At 36.4% G+C, this 14,046-nt stretch overlaps 1 protein-coding gene across 1 annotated transcript in view; it reads right to left on the bottom strand.

Moving 5' to 3' along the window:
* Aspm (abnormal spindle microtubule assembly) overlaps positions 1-14,046 on the bottom strand; it is a 47,203-nt gene that overhangs the window by 16,002 nt on the left and 17,155 nt on the right. The window contains exons 8-17 of the mRNA XM_029562794.1: positions 11,776-11,917; positions 10,905-11,035; positions 10,227-10,402; positions 8,859-9,004; positions 8,683-8,768; positions 7,434-7,649; positions 5,321-5,528; positions 5,089-5,231; positions 4,853-4,981; positions 112-306 (exon numbers count right to left, since the gene is read on the bottom strand). Of these exons, the coding sequence (XP_029418654.1) occupies positions 112-306; positions 4,853-4,981; positions 5,089-5,231; positions 5,321-5,528; positions 7,434-7,649; positions 8,683-8,768; positions 8,859-9,004; positions 10,227-10,402; positions 10,905-11,035; positions 11,776-11,917 (1,572 nt within the window). The remainder of the gene's footprint in view (positions 1-111; positions 307-4,852; positions 4,982-5,088; positions 5,232-5,320; positions 5,529-7,433; positions 7,650-8,682; positions 8,769-8,858; positions 9,005-10,226; positions 10,403-10,904; positions 11,036-11,775; positions 11,918-14,046) is intronic.

Raw genomic sequence — 14,046 nt, 5'->3', positions numbered from 1 at the left:
TTATTTTGATATATCACAGTGAAAGATTTATCGTCCTCTTTTTTTTTTTTTTTTTTTTTAAAAAAAAAAAAAAAAAAAAAAAAAAAAAAAAATCACTGCAGAATACTATACCTGAATAAGTGATGCTGATTTATTCTGGAGTTTTTCCAGTTTTTCCTTTTTCAGCATTATTAACTTTCTCTGTGCTGAGATTCTTCGCCAATATTTTTGAATGACCAGTGCAGCATAAACCTTTTTCTGCAATCGCCGTCTGGTTAGAAACTTGACAGCAGCTGACTGAATAACTCTTGCCGCTTTGTCCCTTTCCTTAAACGCACAAAAAAGCAAAGTGAAGATCTGAATTAAACAGTAACTTTAAGACATTGCTACACTTTGTAAAATAATCAACTTTTAAACATTACTCAAATTAATAATTTAGCCTAGAAATAAACCTCCCTACCCCAGACTTATGCTCCTCTTGGGGATATAGATGCTTTGGGGCATGTCAAAAGGGTGAATAATTGGGTTTATAGATTATATTTATATGGACAAATAAGGATTCCTAAGAAACGAGAAAGACTGCAGACATATTTGATCTAGCACATATCCCCAGGAAACAAGAAAAAGATGAATTACAATAAGATATGGTTCTGATGTGGATCCAGTGAATTCATGCTTGACTTTAGGACAGGAATAGCATGCAAGAAACAAAACAAAACAAAAAACTGCTTTGCAGTGTAAGATAGTATTGCTTTGCTACAATTTGAACAAACCAATGACTAGAGAGGAAAAATCATATACTTCTTCCTTCATCCCAGATACAGAGTGACATTAAGCCACAGAGAGGAGCACCCAGAGTAGACTGTGGGAACTGGTATCTGAGGTGTGCAGTGTCTGAGTGAGCAGGAGCCACTTGCCCCAGAACAGGAGGGGCCAGCACTCTCCTTACCTCCACTTGCTCTACTTCTGAAAATGAACGCTTATGAATAACTTTCACATCCAGTACTTCATAAATGATACATTTACACTTCATAAGAACAAATGAATAGACATAAGACTTATGACCTGAGCTAACTGAGGCAGAAGTCAGACAGCTTGTCAGTCTACAGGCAATAGCCAGGACTTGATCTGACTTTTGGCTTGACATCCCCACACTTTTCTTTGATCACTTTGCTAGACTCTCTGTACTTAACCAGAGTTAGAAACTAGAATATGAGCTGTTTCCTCTGGTAGAAAGAACAATATTCAGCATGTCTGACCACCTTTTATGCTGCTGTCTGGGTCAGCCCACCATCCAGGGTGGGCTCCACACATGCCAATTATTAGTCAATAACCACCAGTGGACGGTGTCTGTGTGAAGACTGCCAGTGTGGGACTTCAGCTATGAAACAGATCAAGCTGTTACTCTAACATAGGGAAAAGGTACTTAAAAGATTAAAACAAATACTAAGGAACAGGAAGGACCAGGTACTACGGACCACTCCAATGAAGAGGAAAAAAATAAACTAGATGAGTATTTAGGTCAAAAGTTAAAAATACCAGAGGCAGCAGCACTCAGAGGCAGAAGCAGACGGCTCTCTGTGAGCTGGATGCCAGCCTAGTCTACAAAATGAGTTCCAGGCCAGCCAGAGCTACTCAGTGAAGACTCTCTCAAATAAAACAAAATTACAAAAATCCCAAAGGCATCTTAGACAAAATAGACTAATGTGAAATGAAAATTACTTCAATTGCAAGATCAACTTTATTTCAAGAAACTAAATCCCACTTTATCTGTCATTAAAGAAGCTAATAATAGAGAATAAATTCAAAGAGGCAAATATGAAAGAATTAGCAAAGAAAACTTCCATAAGCTAATGATGACTGTCCATGCCTACAATCAGTGACCCTTCTCTGAATCAGACACAGAATCATTTTGAATGCTGTACTCACTGTTACCATCCAGTTACTTGTTTCTTTTTTTAAATTTTATTTATTATTTTTATTTTATGTGTATGTGTGTATTGCCTGCATGTAGGTGAGTGCACCTATGTCGTGCAATGCTCGTGGAGGTCAGAAGAGGCTGTCGGATCCCTTGGGACTGGAGTTATGGACAGTTGTCAGCTGCCATGTGGGTGGTAGGATTCGAACCTGGGTGTTCTGCAAGAACAGTCAGTGTCCTTAACCTCCGAGCCATCTCTCCAGCCCCATTTCTTTTATTTGCCTTACATATGGACCAAATCCTATGATTTACTTTAATTTAGAATTTTTGTCAGGGCTGGAGATATGGCTCAGGAGTTAAGAGCACTTGCTGCTCTTGCTGAGGGCCAAAATTTGATTCCTAGCACTTATATCGCACAGGTTATTACCACCTGTAACTCCAGCTCCAGGGGATCCAACACCCTCTTCTGGACTCCGTGGGTACCAGCAGTCACACATGCACATAAAACACACACACACATACATACACACAAAATGAAAAAAAAAGAAACCTTTAAAACAACAACCAAAAAATAGGATTTATGTCTACTTATAGATAAGAAAAATGAATGAATGTATCAGGGGATCCAGGAAATTATCTACTAGCTTGCTACCACAAAGCCAGAGTGACTACCGTTCTCAGTGGAGTTTATATTAATTATAATAATGGCATAAAAGCAAAATATAAAATCTGAAAAAGCTATCTCAAGATGTTTATATATATGAGGATCCACAGGGAGGATGCAACATTACGCTCCCAGAAGAGATACAAGTCGATGTCAGTAGCACTGTGTGTGGAAATGTGGCCACCAAGAGAAAGCAGAGAATCAGTGGTGAGATTGGGTCACTATGGTCAGATTTTTCCAGCTATGGAAATTTCTTTTACATTAGCACTTTGTAATGGTTAATCTTGGTCATCAACTGACTGAATCTGGAATCAACCAAATAGCAAGGTACTGGGCACTCTTGTGAGGGCTTTTCTTGATCAGATTATTTAAAGCAAGAAGACCCAGCTTCTGGTAGCAGCCCAGATAAAAGGACATGGAGGAAGGGGGTATTTGCTTTCCGCCTGTTTGCTGTCACTATGCTGGCAAGCTCATCTCTACTGCTGCCTCTGGGCATTCTTTCACTGACAGTGGAACCAGAGTCTTTGGGCTTGCAATGTAGACCGGAGTCCAGATGCTCTCCAGGAATCTTCCAGGCTTTCAGCACTAGATCAGGACTGCTGGGACACTGGGCCATGCGGACTGAGAAACTACTAGGTTCTTGGCCTCTCCACTGTGAGATCGCCATCGTTGGACTACCTGGACCTTCACATGTAAGACCGCTTACTAAATTCCCTTCATTCTACATTTATTGGCTCAGTTCTGTTTCTTTAAGGAACCCTGACTAATACACCCTCCATATCACAGAGAGATTTCATAACAAATAAATCCAGAAAAGGGAACTGAATCAGCACATAGCTTAAAAAAATAAAATAAGAATTTTCAAATGATAAGAAACAGATGTTGGAACTGGAGAGATAGCTCAGTGGTTAAGGGCACAGGCTGCTCTTGCAGAAGACCCAGGTTTGGTTTCCCAGCACCCACATGGTGGTTAACAACCATCTGTAACACTAGTTCCAGGGGATCCGATGCCTTCGTCTGACCTCTGTGGGCATGATATAACACAGGTACACTTAAATACATGCAGGCAATACACTCAAATACATTAAAAAATAATAAAATATTTTTTAAAAAGAAACAGATATCAATTAGGATATATATATTTAAGACTGGCTAGGAGAAAATAAAAATTTTCAAAAGAAAACAAGAGTTCTTATGGATACTTTAAAGAACACAGACATCTACTAGGTGATCTGTGGGTAGGAGGCAGATTCTGAGACACTGAGGGGCAGGCAACAAAGGCACTTGGTGGTGACACACTGGCAAGACACCATTTCCCAAAAGTAGCTACAAGGGCTTTGAGTGGCCCAAGAGCAAATTATATCAATTATTGTTTCTAAGTCAGATATACTAGAAGAAAACACATGATGTATAAGAGTTGCTACATGGTTGCTATTTTACACAGCTGAGAATTAAATATTAAATGCAATTCAAAATGGAGATACAATACTGTGCAGTACCTATTTTTGAAAGAGCTATGAGAAATTTTCATTAGATAATGCTGACTTATTTTGTTTGACTTTTTTCCAAGTAAATTAGTACAGTATTACTGAATGGGATAGGAAGACGAAAATATTAAAATTATTCATTTTGATTAAGGAGACCATTTTTCACATTTTAATAAAGATGACATTTTTTTCCCTTCAGAATTAAAGGGGGAAAGAACCATCTTATTTTGTATTAGTGCAAGTTTTTGTAAAAACTGGGATCACAGACGAAGACAGTAAAGAACACCTCTATTACTGCATATTAAACAGCTTGAAAAATCAACAATTGAAATCAAAAGCAGTAACTTACACGTTAGAAGGATAAACTGGAAGAGCGCAAACTCATGACAAATACAATGAGCCTGTGAATTAGTGTAAAATAAGACACTCAGTGCTCACTCCAGGCAGCACTAGAAGAACACAAGCAGCACAAAGCACACCTCAAAACACTACTGGACAATTTCTGAGGTCTGGAGGAGAGGGTGAACTCAAGCTGAAAGGGAAGAGGTGCTTAAGCACACCTTGTTATTCTTCACAAATTTGCAAAGCTGTAAGTTCCTTCCATTCTGCAGTAGACTAAGGGAAAGCACAGAGAGAGGCTGGAGGCAGCGAATGAAGGAAGCGGCAGCAGTTAGAATATGTATCTCTGCATCTCAAAAGCACCCTGCAATTATTTTATCTCAATTTTATCCATTAGTGAAAAACATATCAAAACCCAATCAAGGTGGTATCCTAAGAAATACTGTTCTCATTTTCTACAATTACCTGATGGCATTTTAGGTCTTTTTTTACTTTATATTTCCTCCATGCTGTCTGTATAAGTCGAGCAGCTCTTATTTCTTTACGGAGATCCAACAGCCTTGCACAAAGAAATGACAAATAGGTAATAACCACCTATAAAGAAATACAAATGAAGAAAGCAGAGGGTCAGGAGAGAATGGATGACTTGCTATCACCCTGTGGGACTCATTAAGAGCTATTACCAAGAAGTTTCCACTGACCTTTTCATCTGGAATTGTATTGGACATATCTGAATGATGAATCATAGCAGGTATCCCACCAAGGTCTTTAACTGCAGACCTCACCAAATGAAAATTTTTCTTTTCATTTTCTAGAAGCTCTTTGTATACTTCTGGAGTATTTTCTATCACACAAGAGACAAAGAGAAGTTCAGATGGTTGTGGCCAAAAATTAGGCATGGAAAAGCACAACTCTTAAACAGAAGGGACTAACCATGATCAAATACTTCGAGAGACAGATTCAGACAACCACCATCTGATTCAGATGAAGAATTTAATACCACCGAGCCAGTCTGTGTGCAGGCCACAGACTGAGTAGTTCGCTGACATATAGCATCAAATGGCACATAGCAGGGGTGGTAGTGATGGATCAGATAGCACAGCACACGGCCATCTGAGAAAGACACTGTAAAATTCTCCACCTGGAGGGAGCAGAAAGCAATTAGTTCTACTTAAGCTATTTATAAACATATTGTTTAGTCTTTTATTTTCTTCTTAAAGCTAGAAATTATATTGTTTCTAGTAGCCACATAGTGTAATACCATAGTCACAGCCAAATTCTTAGTTCTTAAAAAAAATAACTATTTCAAAAGTAAGATCTGATTACAGTATTGTTGTCTTGGGTTGGAAAGTATCTCCCAAAATATCAGTCTCTCTCCCAGAACCTCAGAATATGACTTTATTTGAAAACAGTATGATTACAATGAGTTTTTAATCCAATAACTAGCATCCTAATAAGAAGAGGAGGCACACAGAAACACCAACAGAACACTACGTGATGGTAGAGATAAAGATTGGACCAAGGACAAGCCAAGGACCACTGAGGACTGTGGACATACACCTGTTCTTTAAGAGACACACCTGCTCTTTAAGAGACACTGTAGACACACACCTTCTCTTTAATGAGAATGGCCTGGCTGTCATTAAGCTTTAAGACTTCTATCCTACAACTGTTCAAAAAATAAATCCTATGTTAAGTCACCCAATATACAGTAATTTGTCATGGCAGTTTTTGGGAAACTAAGAATGATAGTCATCCCTCATTATTCATGAATACTGAATTAGGTAAAAATGAACAGACAGGAAAAATCAGGTTATCATTTAAGTCTCTGGTCCCCACATTTATATCAACCACAAAACTTTGTTTTATGTGCTTCTGTGATGAAGTAACTTTAAACTCGTGGTGAACAGCATTATGATGTATGCTGAAATGAAGTTCATTTAACAGAGTTCACTTGAAACTTTAGTTTTCCCTTAGGAACACTGCTTGGTGCTTCAGCATGACCATTTTAAACAAGAAAGCCAAAATGCAAGAGACCCAGCACTAAGCAGACCATGACAACAGGAGAGCAGAAGCAAGAGGGCAGAGCATCTCCTGTCCAGCCACCGCAGAGTGTGAATCCTCAGCACTTGCAGTGAGAACTCAAAGAGCAGCCGCTACAGATTTCAACATCAGAAATAAATTGCAGCGACTTGCTGAACTCATGACTAATAACAACCCTATCTTTGGATCTCCAGGATTTCCTTAGAACATAAAAAATAGCCTATGGATGTGACAGCATTTCAGGAAGTTTCTTTGAAATGCAACAAGTCACCATATTCTTAGTAACATGGAAATCTGTGTTGTGGCTCCTGTTTTATATTCTTTATCAAGTAGTTTATATATGTGTCTTGGACATTTTTTTTCATGTATTATACTTAAAAAGTACATCCCAACAGAAATACATTATCAATCTAACAAATTACTATTATAAAGACTCTAAACCAAGCCTGCTACTTCCTTCTGAATTCTACATTTCCTTGCATTTACCTACATCACAAGGTCAGGTTCCTTTCAGGTTCCAATTTTACATAACTTCCATTAAAAGCTTTTCTTTAATTTTTTTAAGTCTTGTACAAAATTTCACACATGTATCACTGTAGCATCCTCGTAGTCATCCCTCCTCCCTATCAGTGTTACATGTCCTCCCTCCAAATAGCCTCCTTCTGCTTTCACATCAAATGTGTGTATAAATATAATCACATATATGTATTTAAATTTAGATGGAGAGAAAAAAATGCAATTTTTGCCATTTAACATGGTTTTATCTTTCTTAGTGATAACATAAATTACTGCATACTATATAGTTAGTGATAGATTAAATAATACATTACATAGACTATGGCATGCTAAAACATTTATTCAGTTTGTGAAAAGTTTGCTAATACATGTACATGTATATATATGTCTGTGTGTGTGTGTGTGTGTATGTGTTAAGCTATTTCAGATATAATTTAGTCAAGGTTTTTTAAATATGTTATGCTAAAGCAAAAACAAAGAAACTAACCTTTTTATTATAGAAGGCACAGACAGCATTTACCCATTCCATCAGCAACTTTACACTTTGACTATACTGCTCAAAGCACCCACTATTCCTTTGGTCTTTCTTCCTAGTAGTAGCAGCATGGTAATATAGTGCTGACATTTCTTTTTTTATACTGTATGTGTGCTTTAGAAAGTCAATTTCTTCCTTTAATTGATCTAAATTAAGGAAAATATCCACCTGAAACATAAGAGGTTGAGTGCATTATATTTTACATATTTCCTTTTTAACCCACAGAAATTAAAATAACAACCTTTACTAAGAGAAACTGGATTATATAGAAAAAAACATAGCTTAATCAGAAATGATAAAAACCTAACTAAAAGGGCTTGGCAAGATGGCTCAGCAGGTACACATCTGCTATACAAACACGAGGGCCAGGGTTCAGACCACCGACACTATATAACGTGAGCATGGCAGCTCACATCTGAACCTCAGTGCTAGGGAATGGAAACAGGTGATCCAGGGGACATGCTTGGTGGCCAATCTAGCCGAAATCAGTGAGCCTTAGGTTTAGTGAGACTTTGTCTAAAAAATAAGGTGGACAGCGATGGAGGAAGACTCTCAACATCAACCTCTGGTCTCCACACGCACATATATGTGCACAAATACACACATGCACACACACACACACAAGCACGTATGCATATAAACACCACACACAGAAATATACGTAAAATATATTTTAGTACAAAAACCTCTACATTTTTAATGGCAAATAGTGTCTACACAGAAGTGGTAGAAATGTTTAGTGGTTAAAAATTTAGAATTCAGGGCCACATAAGCCTGGGTTCTGATTTTAGCTCTATTTCTTTTCAGTGATATGAACTTTAGCTTCAGCTTTCTTATGAGGGATGTGGATATATCTATATTTATAGATGGTATAATAAAGATTAAATTGGAAAACATAAAGCAAATTAGTTACTATCATTAGTCTTCACTTAATTACAAACAATTTTATAGTTGGGCTTGGTGGCACATCCCTTTAATCCCAGCACTCAGGAGGCAGAGGCAGGTGGATCTCTGTGAGATCAAGGCCAGTCTGGTCTACATGGAGACTTCCAGGCCAGTTTGGACTATAGGAGACCTTGTCTCAGAAAACCAAAACATACCAAATAAATAAATAAAACAAAATAAAATACAAAACAAATTATTTTATAAATCATTATTCAAAATTGATTAAAAAAACAAAAGCATGCTGAATACACAATACCTGGAAAGCAAATGCTATTTTCCAAAGCAACCCAAGCGTTTTTTCTCTGTGCCTGTCCACAATATCCTTAGACAGGATAGTATTCCCTACAAGTGAAAAGACCGTCCATTAGCACAATACATGCGCAGATCAATGCTAAGCGAGGACAGTGAGTTTTATTCCTATTCAGTTTTTACCATGCTCATCACTTAATTGAATTCCTCGTGCTTTAAGAATTTGAAGAACAATATCAACATTGTGCATCTTTTGAAGACGACTTATCGCAGGAATCCGGAGTTTCTTTGACAGATTCCAGTTCTGTGTGAGAAGTTCCATGGTTCGCCTACCAGTGAAGAAATTTTTAGATGAAACTGTTACATAAAAGCATACATGAAAGTTCACTTAAATAAAGTTATTACAGAAATCACAACAGTTCAAGGACACCAAGGTAAAAAAAAAAAAAATCCATAAAACTATTTCAAAGTTGCGCTGTTTTAGTTGGTAAGTAGATTTCTCATTTTAAGTCTAAAGGTACAAATACATTATACGAAAGAAATGTAATAAAAAAGCAAGCAAGTCTTCAAGGGAAAATATGAAGTATGAGACATAAAATGAAGATGATACCTTAAATTCAGAATCTTGTACAAATAATGTACAAAGACATTATAAGAAAGAAAGAAAGAAAGAAAAAAGATACATGAAAAAATTAATAGACCTGTGCAGGAAGAAAGGAAGAAGGTGCAGAAGGGAGGAGTTTGGGAGGAAAAACGAGGAATCGTATTAGATATGGTGTATTCTACACATCATAGCTCACACACCGTATTTTAGTTATCACAGTAAATCCCACTATTAGGTGTTGGTATCACCAAGGCTTAGAGAAGTTAAATAATTTGTTATGGTTATGTAGCTAGCAAGTAATGACAGAAATAAGATGAGAACTAAAATCCTGCTTCATGAGTTTCCATAGCTACTCTCTTCCATATACAGAAGATCACTATGAAAATATTTGAAATTCAAACTCTGTTGTATACCTAAAATATACACCTAATATCATCTATATTATTGATGTTTTTATCATGCATAAAATAAGATGAATATAATTAAAGCCAGCCACTGGTAAGGAATTAATGAAGGCATAGAGTGTTATTTTTAAGTGTTAGGTATTTAAATTAGTTTTTGTCTGGACTCTTACTCTGAGGCATCAGTATCTCCCTTCATAGACCCTATCCACTTCTGGGCATACACAGTTTTTCTCAAAAACAAAACTCAAGCTTTTTTCTAAAATCCTAAATTTATTCCAACCTGGGTATGATGGCACATGCCTTTAGTACAGCAATTGGAGATAGAGGCAGGTGGATATCTTTGAGATCTAGTCCAGCTTGGTTTGGAGTGTATTCCAGGCCAGCTGGGACTATAGGGAGACTCTATCTAAAAATAAATAAATAAACAAATAAATAAATAATGAAATAAAAATAGAAAAACTTATTCTGTTACAAGAAAGAATAAGAAAAAATTACAAGTACAGGTGTCCCAATAAGCAAAATAAATCTATAATTTATACTTACACAAGGCGCACTCCACATTGCAAGTCCACAGCAAGATTAGTAACAGCAAAATCAAACTCATCAAGTGGTGTCTGAACGTGGCTCACAGGTAATCCCAATACACTAAGGTGACGGGAAAGGTCACCTTCACCACTTAGGAAATCTCGTGAAAAAGCCAGAAGAAGATCTTTACTAGCCTACAAACAAGAAGCAAGCACTGTACTTCAATGGCATAATTTTATTTTCAACAACAGCAAACCTTCAAATCATTCTGTGCTTACAGAAATAAAATAAGAATATAAGATGACTGTCCATACAAATAAAATATAAATTTCATATTTCCAATTTCAGACGTCAATAAAAATTGTTCACAATTAACATTATACTACAAAAATTAACATTAGTTTGGTAACACATTACATCAAAATTATGAAGAAATTTCTCCCCCAAAATAATTCTGTAGGCGCATAGCCTAGCTCATTTAAAGTAAAAATTAGAAGTAAGAATGACTGGCAAATGGTCAATAGCCAAAAATCAGGCACGGGTCAGGAAGGGAGAGAGTAGGCAGACACTCATTCCAACAGTACTTCAGAACAGTGCCCACTAGAAAAAGGCTCTTTCTGAAAGAAAACACGCCACCAAAGCAAGCAAGTCCTCAAGGGAAAATATGAAGTACAAGATATAAAATGAAGATGATACCTTAAATTCAGAATCTTTACAGAAGAGACAAGGATCGTGATCAATAAGTCTGGAAAGTTTAGCATAATCAAGGAAGCAGACCAACAACAGTAATTTTTTCAATGTGAATTTAGACAAAGCTTCTTCGTGACCTTAAATAGAGTACAACAACAAAAAAAGAAAGTTCATCTATGAAAGGCAAGTTCACCTTAAGATCTGGTAATTGTATTCTAGTACAAATGGCAAGTACTTTCTAGGTATGAACCAAATAATTCTATAGAACAAGTACCATTTAATATTTCCAGTTCATGGGTAGGAATAACACAATTTTACCAGGGAATTTTGTTGCTTTAATTCAACAAATACTTAATGAACACCTACTAAATGCAATCATCCATCATCTTAGGTGCTACATACCACAGTAGCAAACTGAAACAAAATGTCCCCATAGGACTTACAACTATTGGAGTTGAGAATGGGTAGAGATTAGAATAATTATAAATAGTGGAGGAAAAGAGGAAGACGGGATGAGGAAAGAAAAAAATAGTGAAAACAGACACCTATTTGGATTAAGAAAGTAAAATTCGGGGCTGGAGAGATGGCTCAGTGGTTAAGAGCACCAACTGCTCTTGCAAAGGACCCAAACTTGATTCCCAGCACCCACATGGTAGCTAACAACCGTCCATAAATCCAGTTCCAGGGGATCCGATGCCTTCTTCTAACCTCTGCAGGCATTGCATAACATGGGTGCACTTACACACATGCAGTCAATAAAGTCATACACATATAAAATAAAAATAAATTTAAGAAAGTAAAATTCAAACTAATAAATAGGAAGAATGATAAGCCATTTTTGCATAGTGTGGAGAAAATGTGATACAGAAATCCTTACCAACTCTATATAGATGAGGAACAGTGGGGTGACTATATTCAGCTGCTATATCAGGATTCCAAAGTAAGCGACTGACAATAAACATAGCCAAGCCTGTGACATCACTGTTGTCTGCCAAAGGTATCAGCTCTCCATAAACTGTCTGAAAAGAAGTACAGGCAAGGCCAGGATTATACTTTTTCTAAGAAGGAAAAAAATGCTATTAGAGGAGAACAGACAACTATCTTCTAAGGAACTGGCAATGTTGTGTTTCCTAAATGGGATAGAAGTGATCTGATTAGTAACTTTTTTAAACATATTACCTTTATGCATTTTTAGTATATATGATATACTACATAATGTAGAACAAAGTTCAGGGCAAATTTGTTAATTATCTGACAAATACTATTTACATTTTGATTTTTTTTCTCCCAGTTAAAGAGCTATCAAATATAGGCTCATGCATTGCTCAGATTTAATGATAATTGTCTCAGGAAGTATGCCATTAAAGTATAACAGAAATATCATTAAACAAACTTTTATAAAGTTAATATAAACCACCTAAGAAAATGATTAGAGAAGTATAGATATGTTAATAAATGTGAAATTAGTTCAACACTAACATGTTTACTGATGACTTTTCAAGGCAATTAGAAAAATATTAAAAACAAAATTATATTCTATAATCTTACGCTGAAAATGTGGAAAGATTAAAACAAATAAAAGTATTAATACTAATAGTTGCCAAAAATAAAGAAATCTATCCTTATTTGGCCTCTGAAGCTTTTCTATTATCTTCGAAGTTCATACTCCTTTGCAGAACCCTAATGTCTGGGAGTTTGTAATGGGAGGTCAAATGGATTATGACCGATTCCCTATGAAAGGGTTACACATTCCCAATTCCTAGCGCTGGATTCCCTATCTCTTGGGAAAGGTTACCATTTCTGCCTTGACTGTGCTTCAACAGACAATGCAGCCTGGACAGCTTCATAAGAATGGAAGCCGTAACTCAGCAGAAGTCTTAAGGAATGAGACTGAAGTGAGAAGTTCTGGGGTTTTGTTGCATGTAGGATGACAGTAACTATTAAGAATAAAATAATGAACTTCCACTCAAAAATCTAGGAAGGATTATGAAAGTTTTCAACATAAAGAAATGATAAATACTTGAATAAATGTTAAAGCTTATTTAATATAATGTATATTAATTTACATTTATATACATATACAAATACACATTTAATATACAATGTATACATGCATCAAAACACAACAAAGCACCAAGTATTTTTATTTTTATTTATTGGTTAAAATAAATTGAAAGGTGAATAGCTAATTTTTAAAGGGCAGATTAAAAAAGAAAAAAAAGACATTGCAAATCTCTACCTAATAATTTTGCCTACTTCCTGTACCACAAGACTAGGTTCCAAATAAGGGAGGGGGGTATCTGCCTCAAACGAGACTCCAGATTTACTCGACATATGAAGCCAGTTAATAAGCAATTTACTTACTAATGAAAGGAAAGAGTAACCAATTATAAAGAAACTAGCAATGACATTATCCTGCAATGACATCATCATAGTAAGCTGATAATTTGCTCTGAGTCTAAAATTACCAGCACTCAAAAGCTAGATTACTGCAAAACTATCTTTCAGCCCTAAAGATTCTTCTATTGTAAAATGGAATAAACTGACAAAATGAGAGCTCTTGTATGAGAAGTCAAGATCACATAAGCATCTTAGTAAAATACTAAGATTTGGGAAACACAAAGGATGTCTTATCATAAAAGCATACTTAAAAGCCAACTACTAGTAGTAGCTTTCTAACTGAGTCGGGTTTTATTTATTTTTATTATTTGGTGGTTTTTGAGACAGGTTCTCAATATGAAGCCCAGGTTAGACTCAAATTCACTACATAGCCGAGGCTAGCCTCAAACTTGCAGAGATACTTCTGGGGATGCAGGTATGAGTCACATGAGATACTTCTGGGGATACTTCTGCATGAGATACTTCTGGGGATACAGGTATGAGTCACAACACCTGGCTAGTCAGTCAATTTTATTTTTATTTAATGTGTATGAGGGTATTGCCTGCATGTATATAAGTACACTGTGTTATGCAGTGCCTGTGGAGGTCAGAGGTGTCGAATTTCTTGAAAACAGAGTTACAGACAGTTGAACATGGAGTTAGCCACTATGTGATGTGGATGCTGGGAACTGAACCCAGGTCCTCCACGAGAACAGCCAGTGCTCTTAACTGTTGAGCCATCTCTCCAGCCCTTCCAGTCAGTTTTAAC

The sequence above is a fragment of the Nannospalax galili genome, unplaced genomic scaffold, assembly GCF_000622305.1.
Source record: "Nannospalax galili isolate Female #2095 unplaced genomic scaffold, S.galili_v1.0 scaffold955, whole genome shotgun sequence".
NCBI lineage: Eukaryota > Metazoa > Chordata > Mammalia > Rodentia > Spalacidae > Nannospalax > Nannospalax galili.
This window is presented reverse-complemented; position numbering and strand designations above follow the sequence as displayed.